This window comes from Phyllopteryx taeniolatus, chromosome 1, assembly GCF_024500385.1.
Source record: "Phyllopteryx taeniolatus isolate TA_2022b chromosome 1, UOR_Ptae_1.2, whole genome shotgun sequence".
NCBI lineage: Eukaryota > Metazoa > Chordata > Actinopteri > Syngnathiformes > Syngnathidae > Phyllopteryx > Phyllopteryx taeniolatus.
In genome coordinates this window covers 33,165,042-33,188,977 of record NC_084502.1, presented here as the reverse complement: position 1 = coordinate 33,188,977, position 23,936 = coordinate 33,165,042, and the positions used below count along the sequence as shown (strand labels likewise).

At 42.0% G+C, this 23,936-nt stretch overlaps 1 protein-coding gene across 1 annotated transcript; it reads left to right on the top strand.

Moving 5' to 3' along the window:
* rnf41 (ring finger protein 41) lies at nucleotides 1–21,289 on the top strand. The gene is made up of 7 exons (XM_061790177.1): nucleotides 1–155; nucleotides 1,202–1,271; nucleotides 1,353–1,468; nucleotides 4,824–5,095; nucleotides 8,510–8,645; nucleotides 15,108–15,211; nucleotides 19,686–21,289. Exons 3-7 carry the CDS (start codon nucleotides 1,379–1,381, stop codon nucleotides 20,038–20,040), a joined length of 957 nt encoding a protein of 318 aa, XP_061646161.1. The 5' UTR covers nucleotides 1–155; nucleotides 1,202–1,271; nucleotides 1,353–1,378; the 3' UTR covers nucleotides 20,041–21,289.
* The last annotated feature ends 2,647 nt before the right edge of the window (nucleotides 21,290–23,936 follow it).

Below are 23,936 nucleotides of genomic sequence, written 5' to 3'. Positions count from 1 at the left end.
AAATGTGCGCGATGACGTCATTGCCCGTCGGCGTATGAGTGACGTCGCGACGTCGGTCGGATGTAGCGCGGCAGGACGCCACTAGCCCAAGCTAACAGCCAGCTAGGCAAAGTACACACAAACCCTCGCCGACTGCTGTTTTACTGACCCGTCAAGTAAGTCCGTCGCTTTGTTACGGTGTTTTGGTCGAGTGCGCATCAGGGTAGATCGCCATTTGTCGGCGCGTAGCTTGCTAATGTTGTAGTTGTCAATGGCTAGCTGCGAGGCTAATGTCCAGAGGAAAACAGCGACAACGTCGATGTTGCTAAGTGGTTCGGTAGCTAGCTCGCGAGTGTCTGAGACAAGACTCATCCGCAAATTCATTCTAAGGATGCGCGCATTGAGTGTGCATTTGACGGCACACGGGGTGAAAAAGCGGCACGTTGCTGACTTCGTAGCACGGCTCGTTTTGGGGTGTGTGATGAGTGTGATGGGGCTGAAGAGAGCGAGTGTCTCCAGACCGGAGGAGGGCACAGCATCACCTGCTTGCAAGTGATGTGGATAGCACGATGCATGGCTGGATCGTGGTAACACGAAAAAATATCATTCGCTAATTAATAGAGATCTAATTCTTAACTGGGAGTTAGTGTATGTAGAAAAATATATAATATATATAAACATAAGCACCCCCATTTAAAGTAACGGGGGGAAAAAAATGAGACGGGGGTCCTCGCTTTGCGACGGAGTTCAACTTCTACATCGGCGACGGGTTACTACGTAAGTCGGACTACGGCATAGTCTGACATGCATGACCACTTATTCTTATGCCGTTACACAAACTAGTTAAGTTCGCGCTGTTCTTAACTTTGTCATAATTGTAGTAAATGTGGGGAAAAAATGTTCATTGCGCCTTGAAAAACAAACCTCGAAACAGCGCATGACGTCGTAAAACAAGGACTCCCTGTGTATAATTAAAAAGAACCAAAACAAAACAATTACAATAAGCTAGTTGTGCACACCCTCTAATGATAATGGTTGAGCTTTTATGGCCTGAGTTACAAAAGATTCGGGGTGGTTTCAATGCGAAGTCATTTTATTTAAGTGCTGATGTTTCTTTCATTTAATAGTTTGGTGCTGGTGTTTTTGGACAAGCGTGTAGCTTGACAAAAACAAACCCAAAATAGCCCTGGAGATGTTTGTGAGTGTGTTTGTTTTTTTTCAGAGTCTTTGTGTCGGTCAAAAGAGCTTGTCCACCAGCTGAATGGAAGTACACCAGGCTGTTTGTGAATGAGGTAGCCTCTGTCATTTTCTGTCTTTCTAACTTTTCTTCCCTTAAGGTGGGTACACAAGTCACACTTTAAGTGTTGTTGTAGGGGGTGGTCGGGGTCAGTGATGCACCATGGGCTACGACGTGACGAGGTTCCAAGGGGAGGTGGATGAAGACCTACTGTGTCCAATATGTAGCGGTGTTCTAGAAGAACCAGTGCAGGTATGTTAGTCACGGCGCACATTTCCATGAAGTTTTGTGTAGTGACTGCTGTAGCTCAACAAAGGCTGGAGTTACGCTACAAGTGACACGAATTTCGATTTTTGTTTTTCTCCCCAAGATGCCAACTAAATCATATGTAGCATTTAATAGATTTGTATTGTGTTGTTTATACATAATTGTATACATCCGTGTGTCACTGATTGTGTTGACGATGTTGACAGATGTGTAGTTGAATGTGTTGTCTCAGGTTTTCAGTAAATGTAAACAGTCGAGGTTGGATATGGAAACTCGGCATTAGCCTGAGTGATATTTGTAACAAAAAATATTGTTGTCATCCACTAATTTTCCAATTTACTGAAAAAATAGTAAATTAAATTAAGATGTCAAATTCTTATTTAAAGAAAAACTGCAAAAAAAAGTTTGTGGTTGTATATTGTGCCAGATTCATTTCTGACTTCTCAGAGAAACTCAGTGAGCTGCCACAAATTTTGGGTTTAAAAGCTCATTGTAATTGAAAGAGTCCTCATTAAAGCACTCTGTAATGCTAGTTGGTCTCTTTCAGGTGGGTGGTTTAATACATTTGTCCCGTACATGTAATAGTAGGAACTCAATCGGAATTGGACACTTGGACCTGCAGTGTAAATCCAGACTAAGAGATTTAACTGGACTTCTTACTGTTGCCATGATGAAAATAACTCGAGATACGATATCACACTATTTTAACGTCAACAATAATGTCATGATACAGAGATCAGATGTCAATCGATATATTGGCAGAAAACCATCTACCAAACATCACGATAGTTACAGTATGTAACTTAAGAAAGAAACTGTCTTCCTGCACATTATGCATTGAGAAATTATAAGAAATGAAATATCTGACAACAAAAATGAACTTTTCTCTCATAATTCTACCATACAAATATACAGGGGGTCCTCGGTTCACAGATTTTCTCTTTTGTAAGTCTCAATACACAGGACTCTATCACTGACCTATGCTGATGAAATAGTGAAGTCACAATTACGCAAAATATTTGTATGAAAAACACTTCTTGGCCATAAATATAAAACACTCAAATGCAGTTAAGTACAGGAGGAGCTGAGGGTGTCGTTTCGTGCCGCGTGAAAATGTATTCTTATGTCGCTGCGCAAACTAGTTCTTGTGCACCAGTCATAACCTCAAAATACCAAAATTACAGTAAACATTTGTGAAAACTTCTGGGCCACAAACAGAAACAATCATATGAAAAATGCTAAGTACGGCAGTGACTGAGCGTGCTAATTAGACTTTACGCCGTACTGATTGTCTTGATCGGTATCGGCCGATAATTAGCATTTCAGGCTGATTGGCTTTAATGTCATTCACTGACCTGATCAATGACATCATTGATTGCCTCCGCAAAATAAATTTACTCTGTGTCGCCATCGAGTACAGTATATCTGAATTCAAAAGCTAGTTTATCTTTAGCATTGTCGCGTCTTTTGACGTAGTACTGTAAATATCTGACCGCCAATAGTTATTTAAAAAAAAAATAATAATAACATGAGGGGCCATAGGGGTCACGTGCAGTGCGAGCTAGGCCGTGGCCAAAGGCAGGGACCTTGGCGATCCGATCCCCGGCTACAGAAGCTGGCTCGAGGGATGTGGAATGTCACCTCTCTGGCAGGGAAGGAGCCTGAGCTGGTGTGTGAGGTCGAGAAGTTTTGACCAGATATAGTTGGACTCGCCTCCACACACTGCTTGGGCTTTGGTACCAGTCCTCTTGAGGGGTTGGACTCTCTTCCACTCTGGAGTTGCCCACGGTGAGAGGCGCCGAGCAGGTGTGGGTGTACTTATTGCCCCCAACTCGGCGCCTGTACGTTGGGGTACACTCCGGTGGACGAGAGGGTAGCCTCCCTCCGCCTTCGGGTGGGGGGACGAGTTCTGACTTGTTTGTGCCTATGCACCAAACAGCAGTTCAGAGTACCCACCCTTTTTGGAGTCCTTAGAAGGGGTGCTGGAGCGCGCTCCCGCTGGGGACTCCATCGTTCTGCTGGGGGACTTCAATGCTCATATGGGCAATGACAGTGAGACCTGGAAGGATGTGATTGGGAGGAAGGGCCCCCCCGATCAGAACCTGAGCGGTGTTCTGTTATTAGACTTCTGTGCTCATCACGGCTTGTCCGTAACGAACATCATGTTCAAGCATAAGGGTGTCCACACGTGCACTTGGCACCAGGACACCCTAGGTTGCACTTCGATGATCGACTTTGTGGTCGTGTCATCAGACTTGCGGCCGCTCGGGTGAAGAGAGGGGCGGAGCTGTCAACTGATCACCACCTCGTGGTGAGTTGGCTCCGATGGTGGAGGAAAATGCCAGTCCGACGTGGCAGGCCCAAACGTCTACTGGGAACGTCTGGCGTCGCTTTGTAGACGCCGCCACACAACCGACGTCTGCTCCGTCACCGGGGCGAGGATGGGTCGCCGCCGACTCAGTGGGCTCCGAGGATGGCTAAGTCGCCGTCTCGATCTCGCGACAGGACACCCGAGGAAGCGTGGTTTCTGTTTACTCCCGCTTCTTGCAAACGGAAGTGGAGCAGTAAAAGGAAGTCTCTGATTGGCTGTTGTCACGCACATCCCGTCATGTTAGAGTAAGGAAATACACACACAGCTGATAACCGAGATCGGCGGTCTTAGGAATCCCATGCACAAATGTCATTCTTGATATAAATGTCATTGTCATTTGCTTTTTCTCTAAGCAAAGGGGAAAAATATATATATTTTATGTTTTCATAAATGTTTTCATATATATTTATAAAGCGGCATGGTGGACGACTGGTGAGCACATCTGTCTCACAGTCCTGAGGACCGGTGTTCAAATCCCGGCCCTGTCTGTGTGGAGTTTGCATGTTCTCCCTGTGCCTGCGTGGGTTTTCTCCGGGTACTCAGGTTTCCTCCCAGATCCCAAAAACATGCTTGATAGGTTGATTGAAGACTCTAAATTGCCCGTAGGTATGAATGTGCGTGCAAATGGTTGTTTCTCTGTGCCCTGTGAGTGGCTGGCAACCAGTTCAGGGTGTACCCCGCCCGAAGATAGCTGGGATAGGCTCCAGCATGCCCGCGACCCTAGTGAGGGTGAGCGGTATAGAAAATGGATGGATGGGTATATTTTTAATTTATTCATATCGCCCAGCCCTACTTCCCAGTCTGTACTTGTGAGGAGTCACTCTGGATGATGTGCACATCATCTTAGGTCTATTAGATGTTTTCATGCTGCAATAAATCAAATTCTAACCACAAACAACGATGAATATAAAACTGTTTAAACTATATGAAGAAGTGTTATATTCTGGGCTCTCTCTGCTATCGTTTCAGGCCCCACACTGTGAGCACGCTTTCTGCAATGCCTGCATCACGCAGTGGTTCGCCCAGCAGCAGATCTGTCCTGTGGACCGCACTGTGGTGACGCTGGCTCACCTGCGGCCCGTGCCACGCATCATGCGCAACATGCTTTCCAAACTGCAGATCAGCTGTGACAACGCCAGCTTCGGTTGCACGGCTACGCTTCGACTGGACCAGCTGCAGTCGCACCTCAAGGACTGCGAGCACAACCCCAAAAGGCCCGTCAACTGTGAAGAGGGATGTGGGTGAGTGACTGTCGTTCTGTTTCTCTTGTCCACTCTTTGATCATATTAACTCATTCACTGCGAGCCGTTTCCTGAGCAGGGAACCCCCAGAGTGCAAGGCATTTTTGAGCAATTGCACTCATTTTTCAAGCCCCACAGAATATTGTGCACGGTGACTATGTAAGGACAAAAACGACCAAAAGAAAGATCAGACTTTCTTCTTTCATCTGAAAAAAGTCTCTCTCTCTAGCTTATACCGTTCTTTAGTAACTAGCAGTCAAATATAGGCTAGTTTCAGCCAAATCTGTTTCTGAAGGGAAAAAAACTGAGAAAACCTTTGTGAAAGCAGAGAGATCAAGCAGAACAATGACTTTGACGCCAATATTGTTTTCTTTAGTGAAAATCTCAAGCATCTGAACATAAAACAACACTGAGAGAGTGCTTTTTACAGAAACATAATTTATTTACAAGTATAACTATGTACAGAATTCACATTAGAGAAAAATGTATGGACAAATGGGACTCCCACACCTGCACTTTCTTCCTCCTCCTCCTCGATCGTTTTTTTTTTTTCAAGTCACATTTTTTATTACCTTGTACATAAAATCTAGCAAGGTTTTACCCACATCTGGATTTTATTCTTTGGTGGCGGTGAATGGGATCTTATGTGGTTGCCATTGTCCTTGAAACCAGTCCCTACCGCTGCTCGAAGCACAACCTGTGCAGTTTAGAAATATAACTATTACTATTAAAAAATACATTGTTGAAATTGCTGGAGTGGGACGTGGAGGACAAAAAAAAGCTTTCAATTACCTTTTTTGTTTGTACTGGAATGGGAGCCGAACGTCTGCTGGATGCATAACCTGTAAGTTTTAAAAATACATACGATTACTAGAAAATCATTTTTATTGATGACGTGTTTTGCAAGGGTAAAAAAAACGTACTTTTCTTCATCGCAATCCTAAAAGACGTTCAACTCGCTGGTGTTGAATTACTGCAAGATGGACGAGCTGGAAATGAAAAATTCATATTGTATATTGTAATGTGCACTAGTGGGACTAAATTATGTTTTTATGTAACAAGGATTGAAAGAGCATTTTTGCTCGGTAAATGTAGAGCTGGAAACAATTTAACTTCGTCTCCATTTGTCATCTGGAGGAAACTCCGGATTAATCTCCGCTGCTTCCAGGCGATCCAGAGGGAGTTCACTCATCACGATTCCGTATCCCATTTACTCAAATCCTGGTCGGCAGACGATCAGCTGGCAAGAGTCCGAGAGGATCTCGCCATATGGCCCGGCATTTTGGGCGATAGCTTTGCTGCAAAGGGATTGGCTCTGAGCATCATCCTTTATTCCCCCACATGATCTAAGGCGTCATTCCTGTCGGTCGCAGGAATATTTTTCTTGCCTTGGCGCAATCAACTTCTAGTACCGAAAGCTTTTTTTTTTGTTTGTTTTTTCATTTTGTCTTCTCTCTTTTCTGCCATTTTCTGCCTTTTATCATGTCTCTTGCACCCTGCACCCTGCCCCATCCTTCTTCTTCCTCTTCTTCAATCTGAGGGAGGGACATTCACCTCAAGGCATTGTTGCCCTCTACAGGGTGCCATTCCTCATTGCAGTTATCCAGAAGCTTGACAATCTCACACAAAGTGCACAAGACCCTTCCCCCACCCATCCCCGTTAGTAAACGGCATTGACGTTTTTAGACGGCATTGGCAGAGAATAACTCAATTCTGAATGACGTCTTTGGACGACATTAGCAGGGAATGAGTTAACTTGAGTTGAGTGACTGCATATCAATCCATCCATCCATTTCCAATACTTAGCGCTTATCCTCACTCGGGTCACAGGCGTGCTGGAACCTATCCCAGCTATCTGTGGGCAAGAGGCGGGGTACACCCTGAACTGGTCATCAGCCAATCACAGGGCACATAACCATTTTCACTCACATTCACACCTATGGGCAATTTAGAGTCTTCAATTAACCTATCAAACATGTTTTGGGGATTTGGGAGGAAACCGGAGTACCCGGAGAAAACCCATGCAGGCACGGGGAGAACATGCAAACTCCACACAGGCGACGCCGGATTTGAACCCAGGTCCTCAGAACCACTCGGTCACCGTGCCGCCACTGCATATAAATGTTTTAATTCATTAATTAATCAATTAAAAATGGGAATTTATTTTGTTTTTTTAATTTATATATATATATATATATATATATATATATATATTATATTTCATTTTGTATTTCTGTTTATTAATTTAGCTAATGAAATAATTGCTTAATCGATTTGTAGTCATTACAATAAATTATTGCTAAAATAATTTTACATATTTAACATTTTAAAATGATAACTGATCCATTAATTACAATTACATTAATTAGAAATAATACAATTTTAAAATGTGAATTGATAGTTTTTTGGTTAAATTGTTTTCATATTTATTTATTGTTTTTATTCATTAGTCTAATATAATTGGTTATTATAAATACAAATACTATTCAACAATAAATTGTAAAATAATTTTTTCATACTTTTTCTTTAACTCTTCTGCAACCTGCCTCATCTGTCGATTTCAGAATCAGAATCATCTTTATTTGCCAAGTATGTCCAAAACACACAAGGAATTTGTCTCCGGTAGTTGGAGCCGCTCTAGTACAACAGACAGTCAATTTACAGAACACTTTGGAGACATGAAGACATTGACAAAAAAAAAAAAACAGTCACTGAGCAGTAAAGGGTTGCTAGTTATCTAGTAATGCCGGTACATTTATTTGTATTTTTTTTGACAATTGTGCAAAAAGGGGGAAAAAATAAAATCCAAATCCAATGTAGCCCTTGAGCACAAACATTTTGCTCCTCCCCAGTATAATTAGATTGAGACAGGTTGGTAGATACATATTGGCTTCCAAATCTAATGTGGATGGCTGAGTAAAAATACCATGTTAATGTTTATTATATTTCTATTCATATAGACTGTTACATTCTGGTCTTCAAACAATTGCTCTCATTAGCGCCTCCAATTCCAAGAGGGAAGTAACTTCATGTTTCTGTCAGTTTCCATGCTGAATCCACATATTGGGGGCATCCATTGAAGATGTCTTTTTGTTTTGGCCGTGCACGAACTTAGCTCAAGGTAAGCGTACTCACTGGTCAGACTTGATTGAACTAATTCAGATCAGCTTTTCTGGACCTGAATGATCAGTTTTCGAGTTTAGGGGATGTCAACTCAGAACTCAGGTTTAGGTTAGGAGCATGTTGAACCTGCTTGCCGGAATTACCCCCAGATGTCTTGCCAAAACAACAAACTCTTGTTTATTCAGACTCGATCATATGCAAATGCATCATGAAGAAGAAAGTTCTTAACAATCCAAAATGATTTATCATTTCTGAGAATGTAAGTTGTCTTCTTTCTTCTCCCACCGGCAGCCTGGAGATGCCCAAAGACGAGCTGCCCAACCATAATTGCATCAAACACTTGCGAGGTGTCGTCCAGCTGCAGCAGGGCAAAATTTCAGATCTGGAGAAAACTGTGGCCGAACATAAACACCAGCTGGGCGAACAAGTAAGTGTGTCTGCGTGTGTGGCTGATTGTCTTGTGACTCTTTTCTTTTTTATTTCTTTTCCATAACAAGCATGAACAGGGTCCGAAATTAACGGTGGCCCGGGGCCACTACGCCTCTATGTCGGGCCACCACCTACATATAGACATTGGCCCGCTCCGGCTTGTACAAATTTATATCTGTCCATCCATTTTCTGTTCCGCTTTTCCTCACTAGGGTCTCAGGCGTGCTGGAGCCTATCCAGCTATCTTCGGGCGAGAGGCGGGGTACACCCTGAACTGGTCGCCAGCCAATCGCATGGCACATAAAATTCTAAGTCACCGTATGACGAAAATGGCCCAAAATGGCATTTTCAGTGTTGGTCTGAAATGATTTCATCGCCAAAACATTCCTCCAAAGACAGGATGTTGTGATGATGCAAGGAGAAACCACGACCAGCACCGCCTGACTGGATAAACGGGCATGCATTCGGGTTAGCCTCAAGACGGTAGCCGAAGCTAACGCCCCTACCCTCAGACAGTAGCTCGTACTTTGAAGCCTGTAGAATATTAGTCTGCCCTCCCTGATCGTGCTTTAAGCTGTTTACTGAGTTTAGTTGGAGTTTACTGTAAAACTAAGTGCACAACAAACATAATTACACTCATTGTTTTTTTAAATACAAGACACATAGTTTTAGAAATCGCCATTTTTAATGCTAACAGTCAATGAAAAACCCTGGTGTCAGGCTAGGTAAAATTAGCATTTGGTCCTGGGAGGGATTTACCTTCAAATAACGACTATTCACACACAAACGTCATAGTAACACATACAGACAGGTAATATAACAATACTAACGGGCATATATTCTTCCTCATCTGTGAAAAAGGAGTTTATTAACATTATATTGTGACTTTCTTTTTCTCTTTAATTTACATTAAACAAGTAGCTCCATGCATGCATCGCAACACACTGCCTGTAATCTGCATGTCAGATTATATACAGACCCTTTCCAAAAAAATTAGAATATTATGGAAAAGTTCATTTATTTCCATAATTCCATTCAAAAAGTTAAACTTTTATAGATATAGATTCAGGGCCCATAATTTAAACTATTTCAAGTATTTATTTGAACTTATTATTTGAGCTATGAACTTTTGTGACTTACCCATCCTATGGAGGGTATCAATGACGGTCTTCTGGCCAGTTGTCAAGTCTGTAGTCTTCCCCATATTGAACCCAACTGAGACAATTGAGCTAATGTCTCAGTGGCAGTGGGTCCCTGTGGCCTCCTCCGGGTGGCCAGTTGTCGGGGCGCCTCGGCGGGGCCGGCGGACCGCCCTCTGTGAGGGATGTGTCCCGTCCACCAGGCTGCTCTCGGGTGGACCCGTGGCCCGATCCCGCCCCCCGATTGATTAGGTGGGGTCCTCAGCCTCCGCGGGGCAGGCACAGCCATTATAGGACACTTCTGTCAGTGTTTGTGCATGCGAAACGGTGTCAATTCACTTGCATGTGTCCGCAAGCACACACCCCTGGGACTCTTTCGCTGGGTGTGGGGCCACCCACTGATTGCGACAAATGAGTCAGGAGTATACGAATTGCTTGGGTATCCCCTCACTCACACTCTCGTCCTATAGACTTTTATCATTTTGTCAATCCCACCACACTTAAGGTGTACAGCCGGTTCACGACCCTTGTCCTGCATGCTTCTTCTCCTGTCCTTGTACTGTTCTATCTTGTCCTGTCCTTCCCTCACAGGGTGTAGCACTATAGCCCCATACAACACTCATTATCGAATGTTTCATTGTTGGAGATATGTAATGATTTACTTTTCTCATCCTGTTTACAATTAGAGCTTTTGTCTTTTGTCTTCGTTTCTCTCTCCCCTCTAGAAACTTTGTTCTGTTCGACTGATCGACTCTGATTCTCAATAAACGTCGATTAAACCACAGCGGCATCTTAAAAACTCCACTGTTACACAGTAAAACTGTTCCGGCATAAAAGGGATACAGATCCTCCATTCTGCTTGACCTAACAGCCGAACAGGACAAAAAAAAAAAAAGATAGGAACTTTTAAACTTTCATAGATATAGATTCAGGGCCCATAATTTAAACTATTTCAAGTATTTATTTGAACGTATTATTTGAGCTATGAACTTTTGTGATTTACCCAGCCTATGGAGGGTATCAATGATGGCCAGTTGTCAAGTCTGTAGTCTTCCCCATATTGAACCCAACTGAGACAATTGAGCTAAACTGAAGCAATTTCATGACACCTGGGGAAACCTGTGCAGGTGCTTTGAGTTTAGTAGATGATTAGTGTGTGACACTCAGTTCAAAACATTTATGGCCTGCAAAATTTGGTCTGATTTCTTCACAGTATTAAAATGTTTTGAATTCCTGATTTTGTGGGTTTTATGAGCTGGAAGTCCAAATTATGTAAAAATAAACAAATACTTGAAATTGTTTAAATTGTGGTGCCTGAATCTACAATCTATGAAAGTTTAACTTTTTCAATGGAATTATGGAAATAAACCTTTCCATGACATTCAAATTTTTTGGAAAGGGTCTGTAGTTAATAGCACTCACCATAAATAAATTGAAAAATTTACAGCTAATCTATATGATCATATCGGTAGTGATCGTCAGATTTTACAGATTATCGGCACAGGAATTGGGAGCATAAAACCCTGATCGGAGTACCCCTAATTATACATAGAATGCACATCATCAAGACAAGATAAAACTTTGTTGGCAGTGCTAAGTAAATATTTTAATAATTATTTAATTATTTATTCTTTGACGCGTTATTATTTGTGCAATTGCTTGATTTTAGTGAGGTTAGTACAGAGTCATCGCCATGAATGCAGTTGTTCTAATAATTTCTTAAAGGGACTTAAATAATACAGTATAAAGACGCTAAATACGAAATAATCCCTAAAATTAATTGAAAAAATATATCGGGAATATACGGGGCTTTTACAACAAATTCCATCACAACTTGGCTCATGGTGGCCCAAGGGCCACCACTCAAAAAGGCTTAACGTCGGACCCTGACTGAACAATTATTTTCATTGTTAGTAGTTGCTAAAAATGTATGTTTGGTACCCCTACTCGCCCACTTTTTGTCTGTCTCTGTCAGATAAAATTACAGGAAGTCCTCGATTTACGAACGAGTTCCGTTCCTACGCTGGTGACGTAACCCGAATTTCCGCGTAAATCGGCTTTCACCGTTAAAGTTGAAATTTACGTCAAAATACTTCTGTTATGGGTATTGTCCCACGTGACTGTGACAGCAAGCTCAGTGTGTGTGTGGGCGTGAGCGTCGACGTGTGAGTGAGACGGGACTGCGCAGGCGTCGTCCGGCGGGACTGTGAAGGAGAAAGGAGTGCGTGCAGGTGCGAGTGTGTACAGTGGCAAGTGTAGTGACGGCGACCGGGGAGGAGTAGCGATTAGCGCAGGACCCGTTGACGTTGAATGTGAAGAGGAGCTAATAAAGCCATTAAAGCAGCAAATCTGTGCTTCGTGCCTTTATTGTTGCCGCCACTCAGCTCAGCTGTGCGACGAGAGAAGGGAGTTAACCCCGAGGAGGACAACCTCGGCCCTGGAGAAGGCGTCTACCATGCGTCTCCCGACCACGGTCAGGTGACCGTAGCAGGAAAGGTTAACACTTCGTATAAAGAAACTAAAATACATTAAAATAAAAAATAAGATTCTGTACTTACCATTTTTGCTGAGAGTCTGAAAAAAGGAGGGCGAAAAAGGCAAAGATACTCCCGGCGCACAAACACAGACAAGCACTATGCACTAGCTAAGCAGAAACACTGGTGCTGGGGACAAAATGGCGGACGAGGCACGGGCGGCGTAAAGTCGAAACGTCGTAGGTCGAGTACGTCGTAACTCGAGGACTTCCTGTACAACAATTTCCATTGTTTGTGTTCATTTCCTTAAACAACCACTTCCTTTCATGTTCTTATTACAGTGGAGCTTTGTTTCATCGAAGAAAATGTTACGATCGTTTAGATCACAGGTGTCAAACTCAAGGTCCGGGGGCCAAATCTGGCCCGCCAAGTCATTTCATGTGCCCCACGAAAGCAAATCATCTGTGTCAACTTCCATGATTATTGCTCAAATGCTCATCAAATAACAATAAATAGTGTTGAGACATTGCAAGCATTTTCTGTTTATGGTAACTTGAACAATAGTTGAACAAACTATTATCCTTGACTTTTGATTTCAAAACTAGGTATCCATCAATTTGTTGTGTGTATGTAATAATGAGGTGACTAAATATTTATATGGTTTCACAGTCAATGGCCCTCTGAGGGAAACCATGACTACAATGTGGCCCACGACTAAAATTAGTTTGACACACCTGGTTTAGCTCGTTGATCCAAATGAAAACTTTCAGTTACTAGTTTTTAAAGTAGTGATTCTCAACTGGCGGCACGGTGGACGACTGGTTATAGAGTCTGCCTCACAGTTCTGAGGACCGTGGTTCAATCCCCGGCCCCGCCTGTGTGGAGTTTGCATGTTCTCCCCGTGCCTGCGTGGGTTTTCTCCGGGCACTCCAGTTTCCTCCCACATCCCAAAAACATGCATGGTAGGTTAATTAACGACTCTAAATTGCCCGTAGGTGTGAATGTGAGTGTGAATGGTCGTTTGTTTGTATGTGCCCTGCGATTGACGGGAAACCTCTTGCCCGATGATAGCTGGGATAGGCTCCAGCATGCCCGCGACCGTAGTGAGGAGAAGTGGATCAGAAAATGGATGGATGGATTCTCAACTGTTTCAGAGTGGGATGCAGAAATCAAAATACAAGTGAAATATTTCAAGATGGCGCCTCGAGCAATCGCAGTAACTCGATCGGTTTTCAAGTTGGGGCAAAGTTAGGAGTAGTTTAAGCATTTTTGGGGGGGATGGATGAGCTACGACTTCGGATTACCACTCACTAGATGGATTACTGTGTGATGGTAATAACGGAGAGGTGGCTGGATTCCTTCATCCCAGAGTCCGCCATCGAGCTAGCAGGACACACTAGCTTCAGAGCAGATAGAACGAGTGAGTCCGGTAAGACAGCTGACATTTTTTTCGGGATTTCTACCGGGTCCCTCCCGCGGGACGGGAGTGAATTTCACTATAAATCTCTGGATCGGGAAGGAGCGGGAACTACGACAACAAAGTCATCGAGAGTGGAAACTATAATGGGAGTTGAAACCGTCCGTGGTTTTCGTGGGATTCTATAAAATCTTGGCTCGGGAATGGGATCAATATCTGTGGGAGTGGGATTTTTTTATTTTTTTATTTTTTTAAAGATCACTCTGAATTGGGAGGAAGTGGGATGGAGCAGGAGTCAACAAGGAGGGCGATTGTGTGTGTATGTGAACAACAGATGGTGCACTAATGCCATATTTAAAGGCTTTGCTGCTGTCTGGACAGCAATATTTATTTATTTAAACTATTATTATTATTATTATCTTTTAATGCAAACAATTTAAAAAAGTGAGTGAAGAAGGAAACCTCTTGCTGGGGTGCACGTTTCCCCCCTATGGGCTTCCGTAGCCCTTGTTTCCGCCACAGAGATACACACACTTGCGTAACATGCCTACCACTGAAGAGAGCGAAAGGTTTGGCCCCCCACAATAAAAAGGCATTTTATCATCAGTTGTTTGGGTTTGTGGCGACAAACGTGGAATAAGTGGCTGCAGGATGTCGATAGCCCATTGCAACAAAAGACAGCATCACAGCGAACTTATTCCAGCATCAAAAACGTCAGCATCCAGCTGAGTGGGAGTAATGCTTTACGAGGGGAACTACAACCCACAAACTTCCACTAAAAAGCAGCTTACTGTCACGCAATAATTTATTGAAGGCATCACGTGTCATAAGAAACCGGGCATGATGGAGAGCAATCACTAAAGCAAAGTTATTTGAAGGTTGATAATTACTTTTGCATTGATGCTAATTTCCATTAGCCTGTCTGTTGTGATATGCATTGTATGTTAGCATGAAGCAAACATACTTTTGTTATGCAGCATATGGTTTAGTTGTACTCTACGATGTTAAATTGTCTTTTTTTATTGTTTGTGTTAGTTTTACAGTAAACTTCAAATGGGAGTGACAAACATCTTGAAGCAAGCACGCTAGCCTCTTATTTGAAGAACTGTGCACGTGATTTATTTATTATTATTACTTTCATTTCCCCAAAGTTATGTTATACTATAGTCTCCCCATTTCTTGACGGGGAGAGTATGAAAACAGGTACTGAGGAATATTTAAAAATGTGTTTTGATAAGTTCATGTATGTTTTAATAAGTTGAAATCTGTTGAAAGTGTGTGGGAGGTGTAAAAGTATTCAGTTTTTTGTTTGTGTGCGTGTTTGTTTTTAAATAAAGTATATGGTTTACGTTTAATAGTGGGTGGTCACATAATGACCAAATGTTTAAAGGACTGTGTAGCATACTCACTGTGGCACTCTCGCACTCCAGAAACGAGACATTCAGATGCTCAAAGCGTACATGCGAGCCATCCGCAGCGCTAACCCCAACCTACAAAATCTAGAGGAGACCATTGAGTACAACGAGATCTTGGAGTAAGTCCCTTCATCTTCTTTGCTCCTTTTCCACTGTAGTATCCATTATACGTTTCCCCTCGTTATTAATTAATTTACATGAGCAAAAGCAGGCATTAAGAGGGGCAGTCAAAAAGTAATGAGCCCAATCTAATTTAGCCTTGTAATAATTAAATTTTTTTCTGAAATTTTCACGGTTTGTAGTTTAAATACTTGTTTTAGGGTTTATTTTTTAAAAAAAATAATAATTTGTTTAAGGCTCTCCTCTTCATGTCAGCTACAGTGCCATGAAAATGTATTGGGCCCCCTTCTCAAATTCTTATATTTTTGTATAGTTGTAGTTTACCCACCTAAATGTTTAAGATCATCAAACAAATGTAAATATCAGACAAATATAACCCAAGTGAACTTAAAATGCTGTTTCATTTATAAAGAAAAAAAAAAATATTCAGTTACCTGGCCCTGTGCGAACAAGTATTGTTCCCCCCCTCTTGTTAAATCATGAATTAATTGTGGCTAATCACAATTTTTGGTCAATTTTCACTGATAACAACCAAGCCTGATTACCTCCAGACATGTTCAATCAAAGTATTACGTGTTCAAATAGAGTGCTTAACCTCAGAACAGTTCTTTGAAAAAAATAACAAAATAGCAAAATCATGCATTGTAAAAATGCATTATACATAGGTAGAACGGTTTTCCAGAATGTTGAAGTCAACTTTGCGGGTGTGTATTATACACGAGAAATTACGGTAATTGACATCTATCAGGCCCGCGACCCTAGTGAGGAGAAGCGGCTCAGATAATGGATGGATGGATGGACATCTATCAGTCTGGAAAGGGTTACAAAAGCCATTTCTAAAGCTTTAGGATTTCAGTGAACCATAGGGAGAGCCATTATCTTCACATGGAGAAAACATGGAACAGTGGTTAACCTTCCCAGTTAGTGGCCGGCCTACAAAGATTACCCCAAGAGAACAGCAATGACTCATACAGGAGGCCACAAAGGAACTCAGGACAACTTCGAAGGAACTGCAGGCCTCCCTTGCCTCTGTTAAGGTCAGTGTTCGTGACACAACAATCAGGAAGAAACTGGCCAAAAATGGCATCCATTGCAATGTTCCAAGGCAAAAACTACTGCTGACCAAAAACATCAAGGCTCGTCTGAAGTCTTCTTTATACTTGCGCGTGCGGCGACCACGCTGACGTCACTGTGGCTATCCCGCACGCAGTTTGCCTTTATTCTCGAGCGCGACCCACGTGTGCAGTTTTGAAAATGTACTGCAGTTCTCCTCCAAGTCGGGGGGTGTCGCTACGGCTGCTATTGGCTAAGACGCCACAGGGTGGAGTTTCCTCTGCATTTTTCGGCCATTTCCAGGAGCCGTTTTTACTTTCCTTTCAGGAGCAAAGTAACAACATTGGTGACCATGGAACAGTGTCTGCTCGAACAAATGGACCTAAACGACCAGATGATACGTTTAATTATGCTGCAAAATCAATCAAGAAGACAGCGGCGCAGGTGGTATGTAGAACCAAGGGGAACACTGAGTATGTCATCACAGCATGTGACTAAAACGGACCAATCACGAGAGATGATTGCCGCGGCATTCAACGTGCAGCAACAATTTTTGCCGTGTGTGCATCAAGTGACGCATAGGGGCCGCGCGGCCCAATGCGTCAGTCATGTGATGGCGTGCGGGCTCTGTCAGCCGCGCTGGGAGTATAAAGAGGCCTTTACTTTTGCAAAAAATCATCTGAATGATTCCCAAGACTTTTGGGAGAATATGGACTGACAATCTGAAAGTTGAGCATTTTGGAAGGTGTGTCTTTCGTTACATCTGGCGTAACTGTAGCACAGCATCTCAGCTAAAGAACATCATACCAAGAGTCAAACATGGTGGTAGTGTGGTGGTCTTGGTCCTGAGGACCTGGACAACTTGCTGTGATTGAGGGAACCATGAATTCTGCTCTTTAGCAGAAAATCCTGAAGGAGAATGTTCAGTCATAAATTTGTGACCTCAAGCTGAAGCGCACTTGGGTTCTGCAGCAAGATTCCGATCCACAGCACACCAGCAACTTCTGAATGGCTTAAAAAAATAAAACAAAGGTTTTGGAGTGCCCTAGTCAAATTCCAGACTTGAATCCGATTGAAATGCAGTGGCATGACCTTAAAAAGGACGTTCATGCTCGAAAACCCTCTAGTGTTGCTGAATTCAAACAATTCTGCATGGAAGAGTCTCCACAGATGTGAAAGATTAATTGCCAGTTATAGAAAGCGCTTGATTTCAGTTGTTGCTGCTGAGGATGGCCCAACCAGTTATTAGGTTTAGGGGGCCATTACTTTTTCACCCAGGGCCATGTAACGAATAGGTTTTTTTTCCCCTTAATAAATGAAATCACCATTTAAAAATAGCATTTTAGGTTCACTTGGGTTATATATATTTGTCTGATCTTAAAGTGGGGAAAAACAAGAAGAATATGACAATGGGGCCAATACTTTTTCACGGCACTGTATTTAGGAAACGATGTCATTGTTGGATGCCCATCAGAAGCGGAGAGCTGTGATTCAATTTCTTTCTTTGGAAGGGAAACCACATCTAAAAAAAATTCCCAAAGGTTACAAAATGTGGATGGGGAACCTGGAATAGGCTACAGCACGGTCTGAAGTGGGTGTCCAGATCAAAGGCAAAGACCGAGCCTTTTTTTAGTGACCTCCGTGACAAGTGGACAACCATAACCCATCCCCCATACTCACCTGATCTGGCACCATCAGATTATTATCTTTTTGGATCTTTAAAAGAAGGAGTTAGGGGTCAGCGCTTCTCCGATGACGATCGAGTTAAGCAAGCTGTAAAAAATGTTTGTCTCATGTTTACATTTAGACGAACAAAAACAACTGCTTTCATGTATTGTAGTATTTGTCTGGCACTGTCTGCCCAAACGTGGATATTTCAACTTACTTATAACTTGAGAAAACACGGTGCAGAAATTTTGCAAATGATATTTTTGTTTGAATTGTTTGTGCTATTTACTCAGTACTTGAGTAATTATTTAACTGTGTACTTTTTACTCTTACTCAAGTATTTTTTGGGAGGACTGCTTTTTACTTGAGTCAAATTATTCTCAAGTAACTACCCTTACTTGAGTACAATGTTTGGCTACTCTACTCACGTCTGGAGCAGACATCCTCTATTGCTACTCTTACGTTTAAGACGTATGTTAACGTTAACATTTTTGCTCATCAGATCAGCCAGCGTCTTATTTGTTGCACTGGTCTTTTGTATTTTTGTGTTGAGCTAATTAGGAAACGTGCCTACAATTAACAAATTAGTTTACGGTTAAATCTATTGCGCGACGGAGGGATGTTAGGGATTATGTCACAACACAGAATGAACTAACTTCAAATTCAGAAATGGCCAATAAAAACTGAAAAATACTGTACTTAATATTTTCCTGGAGGATGCATTTGGGATTAGCCTTTGAAGTTGATAATAGTGAAAAATGAAGTGAAAAAGACAATGATTGCAGTCAATTATTTTCCAGAATGAGGGCGCTTAAAGAGGAGGATGATATTCATGTGGCACAGCTTGAAGCAGGCATCAGGTGCAGGTGGAGATGGGCCTGGCTCAAGTTGGAGGCCGAAACAAAAAAGCAAAGAAATGAGGCTAATTTAATTTTAGTCTTACATTTGTACTTGAGCGGTGTAAATAAATGTTTTTCTGCATGAAGACAATTTGTTGCTTGTGCCTTGTTGTACTCTTCAGAGTCTTCCAGATTGCTTAATTTATGTTAAAATAAAAAATAAAAAAAGTTTTTTTTGTCACCTTTTTCATGCCTTTGGTGTTTGCATGTCTGAAACTAACATTTATAAAGCTTTATTAAACATAAATATTTTTCAGGCCATGGAGAAAGCTTGTTTGGCTCCTTTAGGGTCCCTGAAGGTCTGAAAAAATGCCCTCTGACAAGTATGTGGAGTTTGACTGGCCACATTCTTCCGTGCTACCAAAAGAAGAACTTTTAAGAACTGTTTTCATTAGCAAAATCATCTTCAAGCATGACAATCCTCCATCTCAAAGAAATCTGAGCAGAAACTCTCCAAAAACGCACAAGTGGATATAAGAATTATGAAGGTGCTATCAAATAAGGTCAAAATGTAACTTGACCTGTTAAGATGTTTTCGATTTCTCTAAATATGACCTCCTAAGACTACAAATTGAATGACTATTTTCAGTTCTTTAAAACCTGTCAAATGTCTTGAAACCCTGTTGTACGTAATAATTTGGAACAGTGCGTTTAGTTTTTAATTTTTCCAAAAAATACTATCATTGGGAGGTTTGTTCAAAAACATTGAAATTATATTCTGACGGTTTATGATTAATTATGCCAACTGTCATTTTTCTCAACTATTTAGAAAAATAGAATTTGCCTAATAATTTGGAACACAGTGTGAAGTGTTTGAGTGGGAAAATGCCTTAATTGCTTGATTGTCTTTTAGATGGGTGAACTCCATGCAGCCTGCCAGGGTGACCCGTTGGGGCGGCATGATCTCCACCCCGGACGCCGTGCTGCAGGCAGTCATCAAGCGCTCGCTCATCGACAGCGGCTGCCCGCTCTCCATTGTCAATGACCTGATCGAGAACGCCCACGAGCGCAATTGGCCGCAGGGCCTGGGCTCCCTGGAGACGCGGCAGATGAACCGTCGTTACTACGAGAACTATGTGGCCAAGCGCATCCCGGGCAAGCAGGCGGTGGTGGTGATGGCCTGCGAGAACCAGCACATGGGAGAGGACATGATCCTTGAGCCCGGCCTGGTCATGATCTTTGCACACGGCGTGGAGGAGATCCTATAACTGCACTACGATATGGCGACCAAGAAATCTGGCTTATCCTTATCCAAAAAATAATTGAACTGTTGATACCTATGCCTTAAAGGAAGGACAAATGTGTCATCAACCTGGCAAGTAGAGCCAATAATATGACTGATATGGTATTGGGTTTTGATGGTTACTTGGTTTATATTTAGTGCATTATGTATTCTGATTGTTCTGATACTCTCATTGTAACGTGAAAAACTTTTTCAACAAATTTGCTTCATTTTAGGAACAACTTCCTGCTGCATAGGTTTGCCATGAACTCTGAAGATATTCTGGCACAAAGCAAACCCACCATGACACAGTAAAGGGAGTGTTTTATCAAATGGTTGGAGCTGTTTGAGTCCATTGTTAGTCAACACACTACATACTTGGCTGGCTAACTGGCTGCTAGCGTCTTTTTTATGGCGTGCATGTACCACCGCCCAGCTCACTACTATTTGCGCTGGATGAATTATCACCACAATAATCAATTGTATCAATTCGTTGGTACCTCACTTGTGTAAATGTTTGTAAATACAAATACTATATTGACTCATAGATGTAATTTTCTTCCTTGTTCTGATTCCATATTTCCCCTGATTGGTTTTTTTTTGGACATTTTTGTCATTGATGAGCTTTTTCCTGGCTTTAAGTTAATTGTTACGCTGTGAATATTCCACCAAGATGTTCTATTCCTGTTTGCATTGGCCATAATTTTTCTGTGCCATTTTGTTTTATTTATTCTGTTGCCTTTTACATGCGAGCACACAAAAAACTTGAAGTTGAAATTTGCCTTTTTCGGTGCATTGGAAGTTTGTTGCAGGAACAAAACATTTGTTGTGTTTTCTGTTGCCTTTTTTGGTATGCTGGGTCCAGATGTGAAGTGATGTTAAATTTCAAGTTTGACGTGGATGGGATTTATGTGATGACCACAATGGTTGCCTTTCTACAGTATGTTCTTTATGTTGTCCAGGTTTCGACTGCATTCAGCAAGTATCTCTTTAATGTTCATGTTCACAGCGTGGAGATTGTAAAACTTAATCGCGAAGTCACGCTTGTGGCTTTTAAAGAAGTGTTGAGTCTCACCATCTCCCCTCATAACTGTTGGACTGAGACAAATATGACACATGAGCAGTAAACGCAACTTTGTATTGTACCCTTTTGTTATTCTCTTTGGTAATGTTTTTAATTTGTCCTGTGTCGTCGTATCACGGTGTACAGACAAAGGAATAAAATGTCATAAGTATTTTGTCAGTTGTCTAATACTGGAACCTAAGCATTTGAGTGCCCTAATGTTTAAGACGGTGGCGACTGGTTAGAGCGTCAGCCTCACAGTTCTGAGGACCGGGGTTCAATCCCCGGCCCTGCCTGTGTGGAGTTTGCATGTTGTCCCCTGTGCCTGTGTGGGTTTTCTCCGGGCACTCCAGTTTCCTCCCACATCCCAAAAACATGCATTAATTGGAGACTCTAAATTGCCCGTAGGTGTGACTGTGAGTGTGAATGGTTGTTTGTTTTTATGTGCCCTGCGATTGGCTGACAACCAGTTCAGGGTGTACCCCGCCTCCTGCCCGATGATAGCTGGGATAGGCTCCAGCACGCCCGCGACCCTCATGAGGAGAAGCGGCTCAGAAAATGGATGGATGGATGTTTAAGACCGTGTCACCAACGCATAAAACCGAGTTGCTTCTTGGGTGCTGATTAATGCGAAGGGCTACCAGTTGTATACACACTACTGATGTAAATTTTTTCAAATTATTTTGCGATAACATCTTATTGTGCCCTTTAGCTTGTCTCGGTTTGATCATGTGCTACAATACTGACCTTTGAACTAGTTTTTTTTTAATATACATCAGTGTGATTTTAAACAAGAATGGTAACAAAAGAAATATATGCAGCTCACTTAAAAATCGGTCCTTTTTTTTCCCGTACAGCAACACAAATAAATAGACACTGGCGAGCTGTTTTTAGAAAAGGCTTGCGGCTACTCGTGGTCCTTCGGGGCTACCTGTTCTCTGCTGTCACCATTTTGTAGTGAACCCTGTTTTTCAAGGTTCTGTTTATTGTCCTCCAAGAACTATGCTAAATTTATGAGTAAACTATTGATGCAGCAATCAAACAAATCTTTAGTATTAAAATTCATGACCATTTGCCTTTACAATTTGAAGATGGGCTTGATGAAATGCTGAATTGGGTGTTATATGGCTGAGGGGCTGAGGAAAAAGTCAGTGAACCCTTGGATTTAATAACTCAACCAAATGTTTCCTGTAGTTGCAGATCAGACGTGCACAACGATCAGGATGAATTTTGGACCATTCCTCTTCACAAAAGTGTTGCACCTCTGCAAGATTCCTGGGATGTCTGGTGTGAATAGCTCTCTTAATTTGAAGTACCGTAGACGATCGTCTTTAGGGGGCATCAGCGAAATGTGAAATGATGTTCACCACCACAAATAACTGTAAATTCCCACCCCTGCTGTTATACATAGGTACAGTAGATAGTTGTTATCAAAACTAAGCAAACTCTTTCATTTTTACCTTTTACTATGAACAGTGGTTAGCTTTGATTTATACCTGCAGGACTGTGTTACAGTGTTATCTTTAATTGGAATTAACAATTTTACCCTGGCACCAGATTCACCCTGCAACAAAGTATTAGTAATTACTGTATTTCCCTTGGGGGAAAATAGTTTAAGAATATGAAAAGCTTTTAGGTCAAGCAGCATCCCAGAACGTATATACAGTAGGCCTAATATAGGTTGCACAGTTCAGTATACAGCCAGGGGTGTCGAACAGTGGGGGAAAAGGGTACAACTGTGCTGGGGCCCCAAGCTGTCTCTCCAAATTGATAAATAATGTCTGGAAGGAAATTATCTGATCACCCCACCATTGGCTTTGAGAAAATTTTGCAGAGGGGCCCCTTCATTATGGGGGCCCATGATCTGGTGATATGGCCCTGTGTACAACATAGCAAATGCAATTTCTTTTTTAACCACACCATGTCATCAGAAGCCATTAGGGAGCGCTCTAGGCCCAGGGCACTTTCATACATTATGTAAAAGCTCAAATCGGGGAAGTGATGATCACAAAACACGGTTCATCCGGGTCAAGTCGAAGGAAAGTTTGAACTACTAAACCGTGTAGCGAGGTCCAAGTCTTGTCTTCCGACCCGACTGACTGTGCTTTTGTCTGACACCCACATGTTTTCCATTGCTATTATCCTCTGCAGCCAGCCTCATCCTCATTGTGCTGCCTATAATCCATCTCCATTGTGGCCACTGGAATGTGACATTGTGCTTCCCAAACACTGTGGCTCTATTATTGTCAACACACCTCATTACAGGATCTGGTCACTGTGGCTACATGTTCAAAATGCACGATTCCAAAAATCCTGGCCTCAATGCAATGTCAATGTGCAGAACTACTCAATACTTGCACAACAGCAAGACTTATTCATGGAAAACCAAAATGTTACCATAATGTATGTTTAAGTGTGTAAACACTGTGTTTTACCCCAGCATCTTGTATGTTTTAAACAGTCACTGTTAAGTGTGTCTAGCATCTTCTGAAATGGGAAAGTGAATATTATGGCGACTGTGTTACTTTTTTTTTGACAAAAAAGATAACAACGTTTCTGTCTTTATGAATTGCACTTGTATCTCAAGGCACCACTATCTTTTTTTTCATCTATCTACGCCGGCGACATATAGTGACAAACAGAACAATAATTGGTCTTCCACTAGATGTCAAAAACTAAAACTAACTTGCTGCCATTCATACAACAGAATAAGTCATGTCTTTCTGCTATTGTATCAGCTTTATGTTGACCTAAACAGGGCCAGATTTCACACTAAGTCAATTTGGTAGTAAACTGAGACGGGAGCATCATTATTTCTC

Coding starts and splice junctions, on each gene's coding strand:
- rnf41 (XM_061790177.1), top strand. CDS start 1,379: ATGGGCTACGACGTGACGAGGTTCCAAGGGGAGGTGGATGAAGACCTA. Junction 5,096..8,509: donor AACTGTGAAGAGGGATGTGG/GTGAGTGACTGT, acceptor TCCCACCGGCAG/CCTGGAGATGCCCAAAGACG. Junction 15,212..19,685: donor GAGTACAACGAGATCTTGGA/GTAAGTCCCTTC, acceptor ATTGTCTTTTAG/ATGGGTGAACTCCATGCAGC.